The sequence below is a fragment of the Podarcis pityusensis genome, assembly GCF_964106645.2.
Source record: "Podarcis pityusensis genome assembly, chromosome: 9".
NCBI classification, from domain to species: Eukaryota; Metazoa; Chordata; class Lepidosauria; order Squamata; family Lacertidae; genus Podarcis; species Podarcis pityusensis.
The window spans coordinates 69,090,137-69,108,804 of NC_138034.1; the positions used below are offsets into that span (position 1 = coordinate 69,090,137).

General features: G+C 46.2%; 1 protein-coding gene across 1 annotated transcript in view; it reads right to left on the reverse strand.

Annotated features, from left to right (window-relative positions):
• The window catches only part of ADAMTS3 (ADAM metallopeptidase with thrombospondin type 1 motif 3), a 140,698-nt gene extending 129,785 nt beyond the window's left edge, over nt 1-10,913 (reverse strand). Inside the window, exons 1-2 of the mRNA XM_081020700.1 lie at nt 10,292-10,913; nt 5,548-5,575 (exon numbers count right to left, since the gene is read on the reverse strand). Coding sequence (XP_080876826.1) covers nt 5,548-5,575; nt 10,292-10,360 — 97 coding nt within the window. The 5' untranslated portion in view covers nt 10,361-10,913. The remainder of the gene's footprint in view (nt 1-5,547; nt 5,576-10,291) is intronic.
• Nucleotides 10,914-18,668: the final 7,755 nt, after the last annotated feature.

The window sequence follows — 18,668 nt, forward strand, 5'->3', positions numbered from 1 at the left end:
ATAAAAAAAATTTGGAGGATGAAAACGTCAAATCTTCACCAAGGCCAACTATCCAGACTGGTCCTATGTGGGCCAGAAAAAAGGCAGGGAAGTCCCCAAAAAGGAGTTCCATCACAGAAAGAGAAAGGAAAAAGGAAAGAGGGGAAGGGGATCAAGTTGATTCCAAGCCAAAGACCACACAAAACAACTCTGTCTTACAGGCCCTGTGGAAAGAAAACAGATCCCGCAGGGCCCTGGTCTCATGAGACAGAGCGTTCCACCAGGCCAGAGCCAGTGTTGAAAAGGCCCTGGCTCTGGTTGAGGCTAATCTAATTTCCTTAGGGCCCTGGACCTCTAGGGTGTTGCTATATATGGACCTTAAGGTCCTCCGCAGGGCATACCAGGAGAGGCGGTCCCATAGGTATGAGGGTCCTAGGCCGTGAAGGGCTTTAAAGGTCAGAACCAGCACCTATGGCTATGCTCCACCTCCACAGCTGGAGCCAGCAACGTTGCTGAAAAGGGAAAGGATCTTGTCCTTGGGTCCTGCTTGCAGGTTCCCCACAGGGATCCGGGTGGTCACTGTGAGAACAGGATGTTGGATGAGAGGGGCCATTGGCCGGATCCATCAGGCTCTTCTTCAGTTCTTGTTACACCACTTTGGCTACCAACTTGGCGCCACCTTGAATGAAACATTGGAGGGCAAGGAAGCTCTGGCCTGCACAACTGATCACACAATGTGGTGCACAGACACATAAGGCTATCCTATGCATCCTTTTCTTGGCAGTAAGTCCCAATAAAATAAGCAGGATGTACTCCCAATGTAAGGGACGCGGGTGGTGCTGTGGTCTAAACCACTGAGCCTAGGGCTTGCCAATCAGAAGGTTGGTGGTTCGAATCCCCACGACGGGGTGAGCTCCCGTTGCTCGGTCCCTGCTCCTGCCCACCTAGCAGTTTGAAAGCACATCAAAGTGCAAGTAGATAAATAGGTACCACTCCGGCAGGAAGGTAAACGGTGTTTCCATGCGCTGCTCTGGTTCGCCAGAAGTGGCTTAGTCATGCTGGCCACATGACCTGGAAGCTGTCTGCGGACAAATGCTGGCTCCCTCGGCCTATAGAGCGAGATGAGTGCGCAACCCCAGAGTCGTCTGTGATTGGACCTAACGGTCAGGGGTACCTTTACCTTTACCTTTTTACTCCTAATGTAAACATGCTAAACATGTAATGGCATTTTTTTATGCCCAATTACTTTTTCTTTCATTCATTTTTTCTCACTCTTTTTTTCAATATATATATGAAATTCTCTTAATAAAATATTAATTTAAAAAATGTAAGCATGTTTAGATTGGACGAGAGGGAGAGAGGGAGAGAGAGAGAAATCTACGAAATCTAATAGCCTAATAGTCCTGGAAGTACATTTCCCTGTTCAGCCAGAGATGACAACTCCCAAGGGGCCACTTAAAATTCTCCCGTTGATTCAGAACTTAAAAGGGTCTCATTTATCACCCCAGTATGTCTGGTTCGGCCTACAGGGAGTCATCAAGGAAGCTTTGCAAGGCCTCTCCTAAAGGCAGCTGGCCAATGTCATCCCGCGAAGTTCGAAAGCCAAGATCTTGTCAGAAACTCGTCAGTGTTATCAGAATTCTATCACCTCCCGGCTCCACATGCCAGGCAGAATGAGAGAGCCGAGAGGGCTGAGCCAAAAGGGCTTTGCAACACAAACTACCCTGCGCACATCCAAGATTGTTTCTTCCCTAGCCGCAAAAGCTAAAAATATGTGGTTTTTTTTATTGTTAGCAATATGTCATTGGATGATGCATGAAAATTGCTCTTTGCTTTAAATTATATATGAGCAGGAAAGATGCAGCTCCATAATTCAGCCTATATATATATTGGGCTATATATATATATAATTCTTCAGTTTGGATGCCTAGAAGTCTACTTTTGCCACACAAATCCCTCCCTCCCAGATGGCGAGGTGCCATAATCACATTCGTTGGATGACTCTAGGCCAGTGGTGGCTGGTATTGCTAGGGCGAGAAGCACAGGAAGACCAACAGGAAGAGGAGTCAGATACAAGGCCAGTCAGAGACACTCCCTGACTGTGGATAAGAAATCAGAGAAGTGAGGACTGAGTGAGGACAGACTGAGGTTGATGTGGTAGCACCCCAATCACCCTAATGGTGCAAATGCTGTAAGCTCCTTGGGGCAGGGGACCATGCCCCTGCTTGTGTATTGCCGAGCATATCGGTGACTCAAAAAACCCACAACCATTTAGCAGTAAGAGTGTCACATTGATGGAGCATGTGTAGACAGGTGCATTGCAAAGGGGAGCACACACATTAAGCAGTGGTGTGCGGTCAGTGAACCAAGGGGACCAGTCTAGTCCTCTAAATGTTCCCCTCGTGTCTCCTTCCCAAAGCCCAGGAAGCTACTGCCCAGCTTAGAGAGGCACGATGTTCATGTGCCCAACATCAGGACATCAGGACATCTTGTGTGTGACATCACCCCCCATCCCATTGCCCTCGCAATCTGGTGCCTCTGGCCCTAATTTCGCCTCTACGAAATATTTTACAGCACACCACTGACATTAAGCCACAGACTACGGGTGCTTTCAGGAAAAGGGACAAAAAATATATGCCTATTTGTTTACAGGGACTTGTTGTGGGTGATTAGCAACAGAGGAGAAAAGTGGTTCATTTAGAATGTTAATGCGAAACTACTGAATTTGCACTTTCCTCCCAAATTTGCACTTCTTTGAATTTTGCGATACAGCTCGCCAGTCAAATAACCAGCACAAAATTGTCTACATTGTGGGAAAGAATGAATTAAGATGCAAATACCGACAAAGGAAATGCATTATATTGGGAACATCGCTTTTAAAAATGTGTATCTCAAATGAAGTTGCATGCAAAACTGTGTATGCTAGGAGAAATTTGTGGAAATGCGGAGAAATGCCACAGCATCATAATGAAAAAAAACATGGCAGTTTCCATCCCTGTTTGCATCAGAATTATTCAACACCCCTATCCATGGCATATAACCTCTGAATATGATGGCCCAAATTTAGCTGTTGTGACTTGCAGCCAAGGAAAGACTATGTTTTATCCAGTTCCCTTTTAAGACAGCTGGACTGTGTTTCTGTCAATTGCCCATCCTTGTTGTAGGACCATAATGCTTCAGAAAACTGGTCCTTTTTGCTCCGAGGCCACCTAAGAATACGAGGAGCTGAGCTGTCAAACTGGAGAAGAGCTCAGAGCGAAAGGTCACAGACAGAGATCGCAAAAGCTTTGAGGCAGCCTTTTGAAGTGTTCGGGATGCGAGCTTTCGCCTGCTAGAAGAGCCACCGAACAGGTTTAAACCTCCATATTAAGGGGTCAAAGGCACCAGAGATTTAGCTTTCAAGGACTGGCTGACTTGGCAACTCATATCGCCCCCCCTCCCCACTGCCCCAAGACGATACGGTTTCCAGTTGGCAAGCGCTGAATGGATACGAATCTGAAAAATCAACAGACATTTCAGGAGCATTTTCTTTCCTGCTATGAGGAAAACAAGATGCCAGATTCACACATGGAGGGAAATTAAGAAACGGTTACGAGAGCCTCTGTTACAAGCCCATAGGCATTTCGCTAGCTCGTCTGCCCACACACAGCTCTGCAACAGTGTTGACAGCTGCCAAGGCTGGAAGTGAGAGCCCCCAGCTCTCAGCACAGCTGCCTTGTGTCAGGAGCCACCAGAGCTACATGTTTTGAGCGTTTCCCTAGATGGAGAAGGACCCCAAGGCACTGGACTCAGTCCGCCTGCCCATAATTACATAAGAACATCAGAAGAGATTGTAGGATCAGGCCAAAGGTTGACCAGACCAGCATTCAGGTTTAAATACAGGTATCTGTCCAATATTATTATTATTATTATTATTATTATTATACCCCACCCATCTGGCAGGGTTGCCTCAGTCACTCTGGGCAGCTCCCAACACACATAAAAACATAATAAAACCTCAAACATTAGCAACTTCCTGATACAGGGCTTCTAAAAGATGTCTTCTGAAAGTTGTATAGTTATTTATCTCCTTGACATCAGCTGGGAGGGTGTTCCACAGGGTGGGTGCCACTGCCAAGAAGGCCCTCTGTCTGGTTCCCTGTAACCTCACTTCTCACAGTGAGGGAACCGCCAGAAGGCCCTCGGAGGTGGACCTCAGTGTCCGGGCTGAGCTATGGGGGTGGAGAATTTGTAAAGGTTTCATTGTGATAAGATGGCCAATCATTTCCTGTATATGTATAATATTCCACAATCAGTTCTGTCACCTTTTTTAAAAGAGATCGATAATTTTGGCATCTCTAAAGTCTGCTGGGATTTCTTCTCTTTCCCAGATTTTTTCGATGAGCTTGTGAAGTTGTTGTGTAAGTTCAATTCCGCCCGCTTTGAAGATTTCGGCAGGTATCCCATCAGGTCCACTGGCTTTGTTGTTTTTCATTTGGTTAATAGCTGTACACAACAGCCTTTACCAAAGGTGTCATGGACTTTGAAGACACTCAAACTCAGGACGCAAGGGAGAAACATTCTAAAAGGAAGGCACGCTTGGCAAATCTACACCATGATCAACTCCCGCCTGGAAACCAATGTCCCCACTGTGGAAGGACGTGTGGATCCAAAATTGGCCTCCACAGTCACTTATAGACTCATTGTTAAAACCATGTTTATGCAGTGGCGTAGCGTGGGGGGTGCAGGGGGGGGCCGTCCACACCGGGCGCAACATCTGGGGGGGCGCGTGCTCGCACTCGCAGCTCTCTGCCCCTACCTGGCTCACTCACTCTCTCTCACCGCAGTGCTGGCTGTGCGAATCCGATCCGAGCCGCTGGGTCGCCGCCCACTGTGGAGGGGGTGGGTGCCAGGCGTGCGGTGCGGAGAGAAAGCGAGGGACTATCTGGGGGAGGGACAGTGCAGCGGCCGCCCAGCGCAGCGCTGAGCGAGGGAGAGAACCACACCAGACCAGACCAGGCAGCAGCAAGAAGAAGCTGGCAGCGGCGGCAGGTTAGGGGTTAGGGGGCGCAAATTACTTGCCTTGCCCCGGGTTAGGGGGCGCAAATTACTTGCCTTGCCCCGGGTGCTGACAACCCACGCTACGCCGCTGTGTTTATGGAAGACAATCTTACTCGGCCACAAGTGATTGCCAAAGAAGAAGAGGAAGAAGATGTATAACATTTCCCCCCTGATTTTCTCACCTGCCTTCCATCCATCCATAGTAGACTGACACAGTTCCAACATGTATCACTATTATTTGCCAACTGGAGTGAATATCAACTACATGGCAATTTATTTATTTTATATATTAAGAAAATGGTCTCACAGGGTGCCAAAGCCATATTAGTGGTAAATAGTTCTATCTTGTGTTTAATATTTTGAGTTTGTGTTTTAATATTTTGTTGGAAGCTGTCCAGAGTGGCTGAGGCAACTCAGTCAGATGGATGGCATATAAATAATAAAGTAGTAGCAATAGTAGTTAGTAGTAGTAGTAGTAGTAGTATTTTATATACAAACTACAAACAAGATACAACTGAATGGTCTTACCTGTTTGAATAACGTCTTCTTTAGCAGCCTGGAAAAATAAACAATAATTTGTTTTATTCATTAACTATACTCACATACAGATCAACTTTTGGCACTCAGGCACTCCAAGAGGTTTACATACAAAACAATTATTGAACCAATATTAAATGACAGAAGAGTGGCAAAACAGCGAAACCAAATCAATAGTCCAACAATCAAATCACCAGCAGGGTGTAGTGTGGTTAGACTACTGGACCATAATCTGGGGGACCAAAGTTCAACCCGCCCCCCAACTCAGCCAAGAGGCTCACTAGGGCCAATCACTGCCTCTCAGGATAAAATGAGGAAGGGGGAGAACCAGGTACAGGCAGGAGATAAATCTAATACATAAATAGAACTTCAAAAAAGGAGTTCCATAATCGGGGTCTTGAAGGGGCTGCCACAGAAAAGGCCCTGCCCCACACAGGAGCACCAGTCTAGCCTATTTCGATGGTGGGCACCTCAAAAGAACCTCAGAGTAGGATGCAATGGAAGCAGCCCTTCAGATGTCCTAGCCCCAAGCCACTTAGGGGATGGAAAATGTGTTCCTCTCTAGTTGTTGCTGGACTTCAGCTTCCATTAGCCCCCAGCCAGCACAGCCAATGAGACAGGTTGGATGGGAGTTGTAGTTCAACAAGATCTGGAGGTACACACACCCCACACCCCTGCTTTATTAGGCAAGAAGAAGCACTTTGAATTGGACCAGGAAACTTTTTTTGCAGGTGAGTGGGTGGGAGGATGCGAATGCTACTTTGCTTCTGATCATGATGAAGATAGTCAGTGTATGTTTCTGGAAAAGTAACAAAGCAAGGGCACCCAGATGCTGGAGTAAGTAAGGACCATCTAGCTCAGCGTTATGATTCCAGCAGGGGCCAAGCAGATCTGACCAAGCAGAGCAAAAAAAAAAAAAAAAAAAAAGTGATAGAATCACAGAATTGTAGAATTAGAAGGGAACATGAGGGGCCATCTAGTCCAACCCCCTGAAATGCATGAATCTTTTGCCTGATGTGGGACTCAAACCCACAACCCTGAGATTAAAAGTCTCTTGCTCTCCTGACTGAGCTACTTGTTGCCTGTTTTCACCCCTAGCCAGTGGAGGCTGCTCCCCACCAGCCTCAGTCTGTCCTCAGCTAGCCCTCACCTGTCTCAGTCCAGGGGACGGCCATCAGCTTCCTCTTCCTCAGTCTCAGTTTCGCACCCATGGAACTCACCAAAAAGGATGGTGGGAACCAGACCAGAATTAGATGGCTCTACCCATCTCTGGCTCTTGCTTCACCAACCACTGGCTTTGGCGCCATCTACTGTTGGCCTCCCGGACTTCTGCCCTACCAGTTCCCAATCACCAATGTCCCTAGCAATTTGTATTCAGAAGTATACTATTTTTGTCCACTGAGGAGCCATGCTTCAGAGCAGTTGCTATGTTTGCAAAGGACAAACTAGTTGGTCTAGCCAGCTTATCCTACACTGTTCTACCTCCTCCTGCCTTCCGCAACGCCTCCCCCCACTGCCCCACATCCAGGAACGGTGCTGCCCTTAAGTGAATAAACAGCTGTCCCCCAATGCACTAATAAGACTCCATAAATAATAAGTTTCACATAAACAGCTTGAGCTAATAAACCCAGATTTCTGAATGGGCCATTCTGTAACGCTGCAGTGCTGCGCCAAAAAATTAGAGTCTGGTGGCTGAAGAAATACTTTAAGAGCTAATTAAACCCACGATTCCTGAGGGATGGAGGGTGTAGGGGGAACAAGCAAACATGAATCCTGACAACTCTCCAGGGACACAAAGCCAAAGAAACCGAGACAAGTGGCAGTCTCTCTTTTTTTTCTGCCCTAGAACTGAGCTAGCAGAGAAAGGGAGTACAGTTAGATCTCTGAGCGAACAGGTTTTGCAGGTGCGGAGAGTGCTTCAAAAAGCCTGCAAAACCTATTTGATCAAAGGTGATGGCAAAGGGAGGGAGGGAAATGAGTTCCTGGGAAGTGACGGCTTTATTATCATAGCAAATTTGAAAGTCTGTTGCATCTCATACCTATTTGCATTCACAGCAACCAACATGCAGCGGAAGAAGCTCAAGTTCAGAAACGTATGTGGGCCCACAAAGAAAATTAACAGCAACCAGCAAAAGTACAGTCTGGGACAGCGCCTACATCTCGCCCCCAGGATTGTGGGTGCTTGCCGCCATAACATGGACTTGCAATATCACACATCAGCACATAGTGTGTGCGATGTCACATGTGATGTGGAACGCCGTGTTGCATTTTCGGAGAGGGGGTCCCTTCCAGCTCTACATTTCTATGATTCTGTGATCTGGTCTGTGACTGTGAGAATAGGATGCTGAACTAGATAGACCTTGGAACTGATATAACAGGGCTGTTCTGGTGTTCTTAAGTATCAGCTGTAACTGAAAAGAGCCTGTGAGAAAATTGCAAGGATTCTCAGATGAGTGGGAAGAGGAGGCCTTTGACTCGAATTAGCTTTTTAAAATAATAATAAAAAAAAATTAAAACCATTCCATGAAAGATGGGAAGAGGAAATGAAGAGTCAGGTTGCAAAGGTTCATCCATGCTTCCCAAGCACAAAGAATAGGAATGTGTTGAATGCGTTTTACAATGGAACCAACCTGGGCCGCCCAAGAGCATCTCACCTTTGAGTGAGGATGCTCTCTGACCTCTGGTGGCTGCTCTAGTAAGCTAAAGATACAAACATCTCCCAAGAAATGATGACTCCTTTGGACCATTTCCCTCATGGGGAAAACAAATCCTGTGCCAGCCTTGGGGCAGGTGGGATGACCTGTTTGCTCAGGTCTGTATATCTCTGTGCCATGAGCAACGTCTCCAAGCTTTGTTTTGTTTTTAAAAAATATTTTTATTAGCAATCTCAACAGAACAAATTCTCAAACCATATAATCACATACATTATTCCCCTTCCATCCCTCCCCCCTCCCCCACCAAAGACTTCCCTCCACTCCTCTCTCTGATTTCTCAGCACGTGTTATTCTCTGCATGTTATAAAATTTTAGATATCCTTACATTATCTATCTAACATGTTATCAACCAATAAATTTGTGCATGTTTATACAAAACCTGCCAAGGATCCCAGTTCATTTTGTTGCCTTTTCAAATATAATTTGGAAAAAAGCTCCCATTTTTCCTTAAAGCCACAGTTGTCCTTATCCCACAATTTATATGTCAGTTTAGCCAACTCTGCATAACTCATCAGTTTTTCTTGCCACTGTTATTTCATTGGGATTTCCTCATTCTTCCATGGCAATGTCTCCAAGTTTTGTTACACTGGGGGAATCAATTATTTTATTATTTGTGCAAACACTGGAGTGCATCTCCACTGTGTCATACTTAGAGTACTGAAGTTCCATTGGCTTCAATGGGTCTACCCAGAGTATGAGTACTGCACATCAAGATCCAACCTGGTGTATGCACAATTTATTTATTTATTTTTTTAAAGATAAGCAGTCTCATGGATTTCAGCTGGGCTACTCTAAGCACAACTAACATTGCACACCAAACCATGACTGCTCAGACATAAGTCCTAATGAATTCAATGGGGATGACTCTCACGTACCTGAGCTTAGGATCCCTGCCTAAATTGGGGCACAGACCTTTGGTAAAGGTCTGCTATTTATTTATTGGAATGAACTGTATATGCCGCTTGATTGCAAAAAGGAAAACAAAAAACCCTCTAAGCAGTTAGAAAATTGCCAGTGAAAGAGTGTTAAAAACAGGTATTAAAACATCCAGAAATATAATTAAAACCAACAATAGACTAAAAAGGCTTGTGTTTTAATCTCAGCTTCCACGTGTCTGGGTAGGCTTGTCTAAGCAAAAGCGTTTTAAACAGGAGCTGAAAAAAGTACAGAAAGGGATTCTGCCTGCTGTCAATAGGCAGGGAGTTCCGAAGGTCAGGCGCTGCCACGCTAAAAGATCTTCAGCCTTGGTCTCTACTTGACGGATCCCAAAGGCATCATAACTCCCTAACAGAGGGAAAGTATTCAATGGGGTGGTTCTCTTGCGCAAGCCACAGTGAAGAGAACGGGAGCCACGGAGGGGCTCGTGTAAGAGAAGCCCCCTCCCACCTGCGGAATTGCACACGGAATGAACGCTTTCACACGCTCGCCCCAGAGAGACGAATAAGAACATCTCCATCACCCGCTGACTTTGTTCCCCAGGCAAGAGGACAGCAGTTAATCTGCACAGCAGCCTCTTCACCTTGGGCTGCTGAGGAAGAGCTGCTAAGAATCTTGCAATTTAATACTCCCAAGCCAATCCGTTACACACACACACACTCACACACACACACGGAAAGGAAAAGAGAGAGAAAGCCGTGTTAGCAGAAGAGAAAGTTGGAAACAAACAAAGTTCTTCTATTACGCTACAAATTAGAACCTTAAGGCAATTCTGGGCTGCTTTGCCAAGCAGTAATTCCATGCAGGAGCCAGGGATATCATCACACAATCAAAACGTTTTTCTTTTTATTTTCTTTTTTTGAAGGCGGGGGGGGGGGGAGGTGGCTGAAGAAAGTGGGTTTATAAAAAGCCACCAGGAAGAACGGAGTTTGGAAAGGAACAACAAAGTCTTCCCACCATCACCCTCAATCAATCAAGTAATAAATAAAGTAATAAATAAATGATAGTAATTAGTAGTAGATGGAGGTGGTGATGGAAGGGATGTGCGTTGTTCCGCAGGCTTCTCGGGATATTCATGGACTTACTTGTTCGTCAGCTGAAGTCTTCAACTGCACCAGAGCCGCTGCTGTGAAGCACAATGACAGGAGAATCATCCCGAAGTGAGTTTCTCGAAAGGAAAAAAAAAAAAAGGATGGATGGTGGATGATGGATATAGGACAGCCTATATATGCACTTTTTAAAAATAAAATAAAATAAATAAATGTAAGTAAAATGTTGCGGGGTGGGGTGGGGTGCGGAATGAAAAATTGCACTTCTGAATGGAAAAAAAAGAAACGGGCAATTTTAATGTATTTATTTCAAGGAGCCGGAGGGAGAATTCCCTGATGGTCCTCTTTGGCGCTTTGCACAGCCCGCAGCGCGCGCGCTCCCGTCCCGGCTGGCAGCCTGCGCTCTCTTGCAAAGCAGCTCCTTCGCCGCGCAGGAGGAGGAGAGGCAGAGCCGTGGCGAGGGGCGGAGAAAGCCAAGGAGGGCGGAGGAGGCGGGGGAGAAGGGTGGGCGACTGCTGCCTGAAGGCACGGACCAGCCCTCTTTGAAGATCCCCTTCCTTCCTTCCTTCCTTTCTTCCTTCCCCTCTCCCGCTGCGCGGGATCTCTTCCTAGGCGGCTGGGAAAGGGCGAGAGCGCACAGCCTCCTCTTTCGCCAGCTGCTCTCATTGTAACCTGCTGGGCGCGCTAATAAAGCCACCGCTCGGGAGTCCGCCCCTCTTGGCCACGCTCCACCTCTCCAGCCAGAGACATCCAGGAGTCCCTTCGACGCTCTGGCGAGGCGGGAAGCGCCTTTGGCTGCGCTCCGACGTGGGCGCGGGCACCGGCGCTCCGGAGCATGGGCGCACAGCTGAGCTGCGCCGGGCGCAAGCTGGCGGAAAGAGCGCGGGCCGGCCGGTGCCTGAGAGCGCACGGCGCGGGAGTCGAGGAGACCCGTGAAGCAGCAGATGGAGGGCGACGCTTTATTCCAAGTTTCACCTTTGGAGCTTACCTTGACTGGTAGCTGCCCTCCGGGTTTCAGCCAAGGGGCATTCTCCGGCAGCTGTGCCTGGAGATATCAGGGATTGAGCCTCAGCTATCTGCAAAAACTGACGGTTCAACGCTGAAACCTGGATCTGAAACCTTGGAGAATCTCTGCCAGTTAGTGTAGAGGTGGATAGACCAGTGCTTGCAGTATGTCCGTTGGTTGTGTTTCTTCAGGCCCGGTTTTTAGGTTGCTGGATCAGGCCATTGTCCCTTCTAGTCCAGCATCCTGTTCTCACAGTGGCCTCCCAGATGCCTCCGAGAAACCCTCAAGCAGAAACTGAGTGCAAGAGCCCTCTTCCCTCCTGTGATTCCATCATTGGCTCCCAGTATGTTTCCGAGCACAATTCAAAGTGTTGGTGCTGACCTTTAAAGCCCTAAACGGCCTTGGTCCTGTATACCTGAAGGAGCGTCTCCACCCCCATTGTTCAGCTGAGATCCAGTGCCGAGGGCCTTCTGGCGGTTCCCTCATTGCAATAAGTGAGGTTACAGGGAACCAGGCAGAGGGCCTTCTCGGTAGTGGCGCCCGCCCTGTGGAACACCCTCCCTTCAGATGTGAAGGAAATAAGCAGCTATCTTATCTTTAAAAGACATCTGAAGGCAGCCCTGTTTAGGGAAGTTTTTAATATTTAATGCTGTATTGTTTTTAACACTCGATTGGGAGCTGCCCAGAGTGGCTGGGGAAACTCAGCCAGATGGGTGGGGTATAAATAATAAATTATTATTATTATTATTATTATCAACTGGACTTGTAGACATTAGCAAATGCAGACTTGCACAGACTTGCAGACATTTGCAAAGGGCCACACACAGATGTTAACCTCTGCTCTCTTGTCTGTACAGTGGCTGTACAGTCTGTACAGGCTGTACAGTCTGTACAATGGCAATGGGGTTAGTTTCACCAGTTCACATTTCCTGCAAATAAGACTGTAAGGAGAGCCCGCTGGATCATGCCAATGGCCCACCTAGTTCAGTATCCTGTTCTCACAGTGGCCAGCCAGATGCCTCTGGGAAACTGCTGCTAGCAGGATCGGAACACAAAACCATTCTCTCCTGTCCTCTGTGGTTTCCAGCAATCAGAAGCATTGCTGTCTCTGGCAGTGGAGATATCTGTCCCAAATCTCCCAACATTCAGCTTCATTGAATTTCAGTGGTATGGGAGAGGAGGGAAAACTTTCCCCACTTCCTCCACGCCATGCATCATATTATAAGTGATGTCACCTTTCTCTAAGCTAAAAAGTCCCAAATGCTGCGGTCCCCATTCACTCTCCCTACCCTAACCTTATCAATTTCCCTGGAGATCAGATAGAGAGAGAAAGGTAAAGGATGGTGGCGCAGAGAAATGGCAGGATAGCAGGATGGACTTACAAGGCGGTATGAGAGGCATCAGCTGGAAGTGTTTTCTTCTGGATAGCTGGTGTGGTTAGATTTGGAGCTGAATCAGCATAACTTATGAATGACGGAAATGCACATTAATAGAAAAGGGGGCATTTCTGGTTTTGACTACGCTCTTTGATAAGTCTCGGAGAGTGCTGCAGCTTGCAAATGGGTCTCAAAACATTTAAGAGGCTTCCACAGACATATGGGAAGCTGACATTTGACAGGCCTCTAAAAATGCAGCTCCCGCTCTTGAGTGGGCATGAAATTGCCATCCACCTTTTCCCTTGGGAAAGAAGACTCAGGTGGTATCATCCTGGGGAGGAGTTGTGGCTGGTCCACCTCTCAGTGTGGACCAATTTTTGAAGAAGAGGGGAGCAGGTTTTTAAGCAACCCCCAATCTCCTGAGTCCCTCTCCCCTCTCTATGCTGCATGGGCCTTGACTAGCTGCCCATTTGGCAGGTGAGTAGAATTTTTTAGGGGGGCCCCTACGTGGCCTTGGAACTCCTCTTTTTCACCTACTTTGAATTGTCAGGACTTTTGTGTCTGCAGCGGCATTGGGTTTCGTTGGGTTTCATTCTGGGAAGGAATAAAAAGTCCATAGATGGAGTAAAGAACTGAGTAAAGGGCACTGGGATCACTGGGATTCCCTTTATGCCTGGCATGAACATTGGGTTGAATGATGAGCTGGTGGGGCCACTGTGCACTTGCCAACTTACATAACTGAGGTTGGAGGATGGATGGTGGCTAACAGATTGACATAAGTACTGAACAAGACATAAATACTGTTTTGGGGGACAGGAGGGAGGTGGGTGTGGAGGACTCCCTGCTCCTGAATGGGGTAACTGTGCCCCTGAAGGACCAGGTGCGCAGCCTGGGAGTCATTTTGGACTCGCAGCTGTCCATGGAGGCGCAGGTCAGTTCTGTGTCCAGGGCAGCTGTCTACCAGCTCCATCTGCTACACAGACTGAGACACTACCTGCCCGCGGACTGTCTCGCCAGAGTGGTGCATGCTCTGGTTATCTCCCGCTTGGACTACTGCAACGCACTCTACGTGGGGCTACTTTTGAAGGTGGCCCAGAAACTACAACTAATCCAGAATGCGGCAGATAGACTGGTGACTGGGAGCGGCCGCTGAGACCACATAACACTGGTCTTGAAAGATGGATGAAGATTGGAAGAAAGTTATAAAAATTTATTTAGAAAAGTATCGTAAAATTAATGAGTATTAGAAAAATGTTGGAATGAAATTATTTGGCTTTAGCAGAAATGTTAAAAAGAATTATGTATGAATATGTTATGATTAAAAGAATTTGGTATAAATAAGATTTAAGTTTTAAGGTTTTTTATGGTAAGATAAGGTTAAAATAGATTAAGGTAATTTAATGACAGAATATTGTGAAAGATGGAAAGGATTTGCTGAGATAATTAACAACTAGAATACAAAAAAGGGAGGTGTGAGGAGGTCGATGAAATAAGTTAATGAAAGTTAAGGATTTGGGAATATTGGATTTGTTTTTAAATTTTTTGTTTATTTTTGCTCTTTCATTTTGATGTATTGTGTGTTTTGTTTTTTCTTTTTGACTGTGGTTTTTATTGATTTGTATTGTTTAATTGTTATTTTTATCTACCTTTTTCTTTCTTTCTCTCTTTCTCTTGTTTTTTCCTTCTTTTTTCTTTGTAACTTTAAAATTCTCAATAAATATCACTTAAAAAAAAACAAAAAACACTGGTCTTGAAAGACCTACATTGGCTCCCAGTATGTTTTCGAGCACAATTCAAAGTGTTGGTGCTGATCTTTAAAGCCCTAAATGGCCTCGGCCCAGTATACCTGAAGGAGCATTTCCACCCCCATCGTTCTGCCCAGACACTGAGGTCCAGCACCAAGGGTCTTCTGCCGGTTCCCTCATTGTGAGAAGTGAGGTTACAGGGAACCAGGCAGAGGACCTTCTTGGTAGTGGCACCTGCCCTGTGGAATGCCCTCCCATCAGATGTCAAGGAAATAAACTATCTGACTTTTAGAAGACGTCTGAAGGCAGCCCTGTTTAGGGAAGTTTTTAATAACTCATGTTTTATTGTATTTTTAATATTTTGTGAGGAGCCACCCAGAGTGGGTGGGGTATAAATGACTAATAATAATAATAACAATAATTGGAGCAACGAGAAAGAATTCCTCCTAATCCTTTTCTGTGGAGCCAAGAAGTAGAGAGTAACAAGGTTCCTGCTGTTTTAGGGAGCTTTCCTGCCCAGAGAATATTATGGTTTAACTAGTTTTACTTTGGTTTGCAGATCCTCTAGGCTGCTATAAATATAACCTTTCCCCCTTCACAATTCTTCATCTCGAGTCTTCTTTGTACACCCTTTTCTGTGAAACTCTGGGCAAAGTTTGCTTCATGCTGGTTTATAACTGCAGTGGGCACTCCAGCACAGAATGAACCAAGGCTGGGTGGAATATTGGGCAGTCAAAGTTCCCCTTTCACACACTTGAATCAGCCTCTGATTGGGGAGGAGGGTTGCAAGTCTCCAGGAATGCAAGTCTGAACACGGCAGAATTCATGCAGAAGGCATTTTCCATTTGTTTAACAGCTCTCAGATTGGAGGAAGAAGAAGCATATCTCAGAAAAATAGAAAGCTAACATATACCCTTATCAGATCATCTAGTCCAATATTATAAACATTGGCTGTTGCAGATCTCCAGGTTTTTAGTTAGGAAGAGTCTTTCCTATCTGGAGATACCAAGGATTGAACCTGCGACTTTTGACACATCCTGCATGTTTTCTATCACTGAGCTACAGCCCTTCAGCCCCAGGGCAGATATAAACATTTCAGAATACAACCTATATTTTGTGTGTGTGTGCACAGACAGGTGTGCATGCTATCTAATTGTTTTTCTTATTTTAAATATTTATTACCAGCTCTTCATTGCAATAGGAATCCCAGAGCCGGTCATAAAATTTCAGACCAACCAAGTATCCCAGGCATCACCACCACAACTCATTTCTATAGCACTCTCGGTTTTGTCAAGGGCATTATACAATCTGTGCATCATGCATCTTTGCAACAAGCCTCTGAGGGAAGCCATTCGTATGACCATTTTACATGCCAGCAAACTGATCCTAAAGTCACTTTTATAGGTGACATGGTCTGATAATGTGCTGAATTAGGCATGCTTCAGCCTATTGGAGGGATGCAGGTTGCCCTGTGGGTTCAAATCCCTGTGACAGGGTGAGCTCCCGTTGCTCGATCCCTGCTCTTGCCAACCTAGCAGTTCAAAAGCACGTCAAAGTGAAAGTAGATAAATAGGTACCACTCCGGCGGGAAGGTAAACGGCGTTTCCGTGTGCTGCTCTGGTTCGCCAGAAGCGGCTTAGTCATGCTGGCCACATGACCCAGAAGCTGTACGCCGGCTCCCTCGGCCAGTAAAGCAAGATGAGCGCCGCAACCCCAGAGTTGGTCACGACTGGACCTAATGGTCAGGGGTCCCTTTACCCTTTACCTTTAAGCCTTCTGGAATCTATTAAGGTCAGGGATGGATTTTGGTCCTACAGTGCCCTGAGCAAGGGCCAAATCTGGTGCCCTCCCCCTCCTCTTGCCTTCCATTCTGTGCATGCTTTCAAGTGTGCTACATCATAGTTTTGCACCCGCTTGACTTGGTGCCCTGTGCAGGAGAACTGTTTGCACCACCCAAAAGTAAGGCTCCATTAACTGTACCTAGGGGTTGGAGAATGTCACATGGACAAGGAAGAATTGCTGAGATTCCTGCATTGCAGAGGGTTGGACTAGATGACCCTCGGGGTCCCTTCCAACTCTACAATTCTATTATTCTAATTAAACGAGGCATGAGGGGTTCACAAGCCACATTAAGCCAAGGTATGGATTGGCCCACATATGGGCTTCAAATAATTGCCTTTGCAAACATGCTCCGAACTCTATTTGAGGAAAGCAGTTTCTGGGCATTTTGCACAGAAAATACAGCATGCAGGAAAAAGTTTAACTGAACACACATGTGCACACATGCATACATGCAACAGCTGAATTCCAGACCCCAGGTTTTTTGGGGGGTGGGGAAGGGGGCATGTGTTTACAGTTCATGATCACAAATAATCTCCTTCTAAGATGGACATTCTTAATGAAACAACATCTTTTCCATACGTTAGAAACCATGGAGAATATTGTATTACACGAGCCAAAGTTAATTGCTTTAAAAGACGCCCTCAATTCCACAAGAGCATGAAATGGAGAAATTCGGTGGCTTTATTATTTCAGAGTGCCGGAGAGCAGAATTTATGGCAGAGATTTAACAGCAAGACCCGTGAAAGTGAAGTTCCGAGTCCAACATAGAATGTAGTCAGGAGAGGGAGAAGACTGTAAAATATTTATTTCACTCCAGCTATGCAAAAGTCAATGTAGAGCAAATGAGCTGAAGTGCAGCTAGCTACAGTATTTATAAAATCGTTTAGATTTCTAGGACATTGGTGACCTTAAAAAATAGGTTGTTAAAATAAATGCCCAGAATATTAATGCAACTGCTAAAAGTTTTCATGGGACATACTTGCCCCACTTTGGAATTTTGAGAACTGCTAGTTTCTCATATGCACCTCAGCAGAGCACAGAGATCCTGGCTCTGTGATTTGCCATTTCAATGAGTTAGCCCAGCTGTGAAGAAACATGAAAATCTTCTCATCAAGAAGCTGACTTATTTATTCACGGTGCGCCATACAGTAATATCAGTGCAGCAGCTCCTGGGGGTCAAGCAGTTTCGGGCCCCCTCAATATTTTGGGGGTCAGGGCTGGGGGCCCCAGTGTCCGAAAAGTGTGGAAGAGAAGCCATTGAAGTGGCCTAGGACCCATGTACCTGCAGGACCGCCTCTCCTGGTATGCCCCGGGGAGGACCTTAAGGTCCACAAATAACAACATTTTGGAGGTCCCAAGTCGAAAGGTGGTTATATGGGTCTCAACTAGGGCCAGGGCTTTCTCAGTACTGGCCCCAACTTGGTGGAATATTCTGTCACAAGAGACTAGGGCCCTGCGGGACTTGACATCTTTCCGCAGGGCCTGCAAGACAGAGCTGTTCCGCCTGGCCTTTGGTTTGGACTCAGTCTGACCCTTATGTTTCCCTCCCCTTATGGTCTTGATTTATCGGCTACTTTTAAAATGAGGCTGCATTTTAACCTGTATTTTAAATTTCTTTTTCTTTTTCCTTTTCCCCTATTATGTTTTTTACTGTGATTTTATTGGTGTTAACTGCCCTGAGCCCGGCTCTGGGCGGGGAGGGTGGGGTATAAATAAAATTTGTTTTTATTATTATGTGACCACCATGTTCTGCTCTGCTTCTGGCTCCTCCCGATGTCCTGGTGTCACATGCACGACGCTGACCCCCCCACAATCGCCCTTGCAAGCTGGTGCCTCTGAGTCATATCCGCAATGCCAGAAACCTACCAAAGAATCTTGGGAAATGACATTTGGTGCAAATGCCCAGATTTGCCATTCTAGGAATGCCAAGCATCTCTTAACGGAACTACAGTCCCCCAAGGCGAGAGAACAAAGGTCAGACCCAAAATCTGTGGCGCAGATACGCCCTTAATCTCAGATTTGTTCTTCAGCCGCAATCCTACTTGCATTTTCTATGTCTCTTTTACTACGCAGCAGCCCAGCCAGCCTCTCCATGTATGTAGGCAGCCAACCAAACAGAGAATGAAGGCGAAGGAGCCAAAAAAAACCTTCCCTGAGCAATTAAAAAGTACAATAGGAATGGGTGGAAAAAAGCTGGTTCAGAATCAACAGTAAGCAGCCAATTTGGCCCATTGTACAGTAGGAAATGCCTTTTTCAGAAGAAGTGGGATAAAACGCTACCTTCCGTGTGGTTGCCCTGGAATGTGTAATTCCTGTCGGGATTTCATCCGAAAAGGCCTACTCACACAGTGAACTTGCACCTCTCTCTCCCTCTCCTAACCCCCCTCCCCGCCCATTTCCTTGATTTCATTATGAAAGGTTGTGCCGTATGTGTAAAAATAACC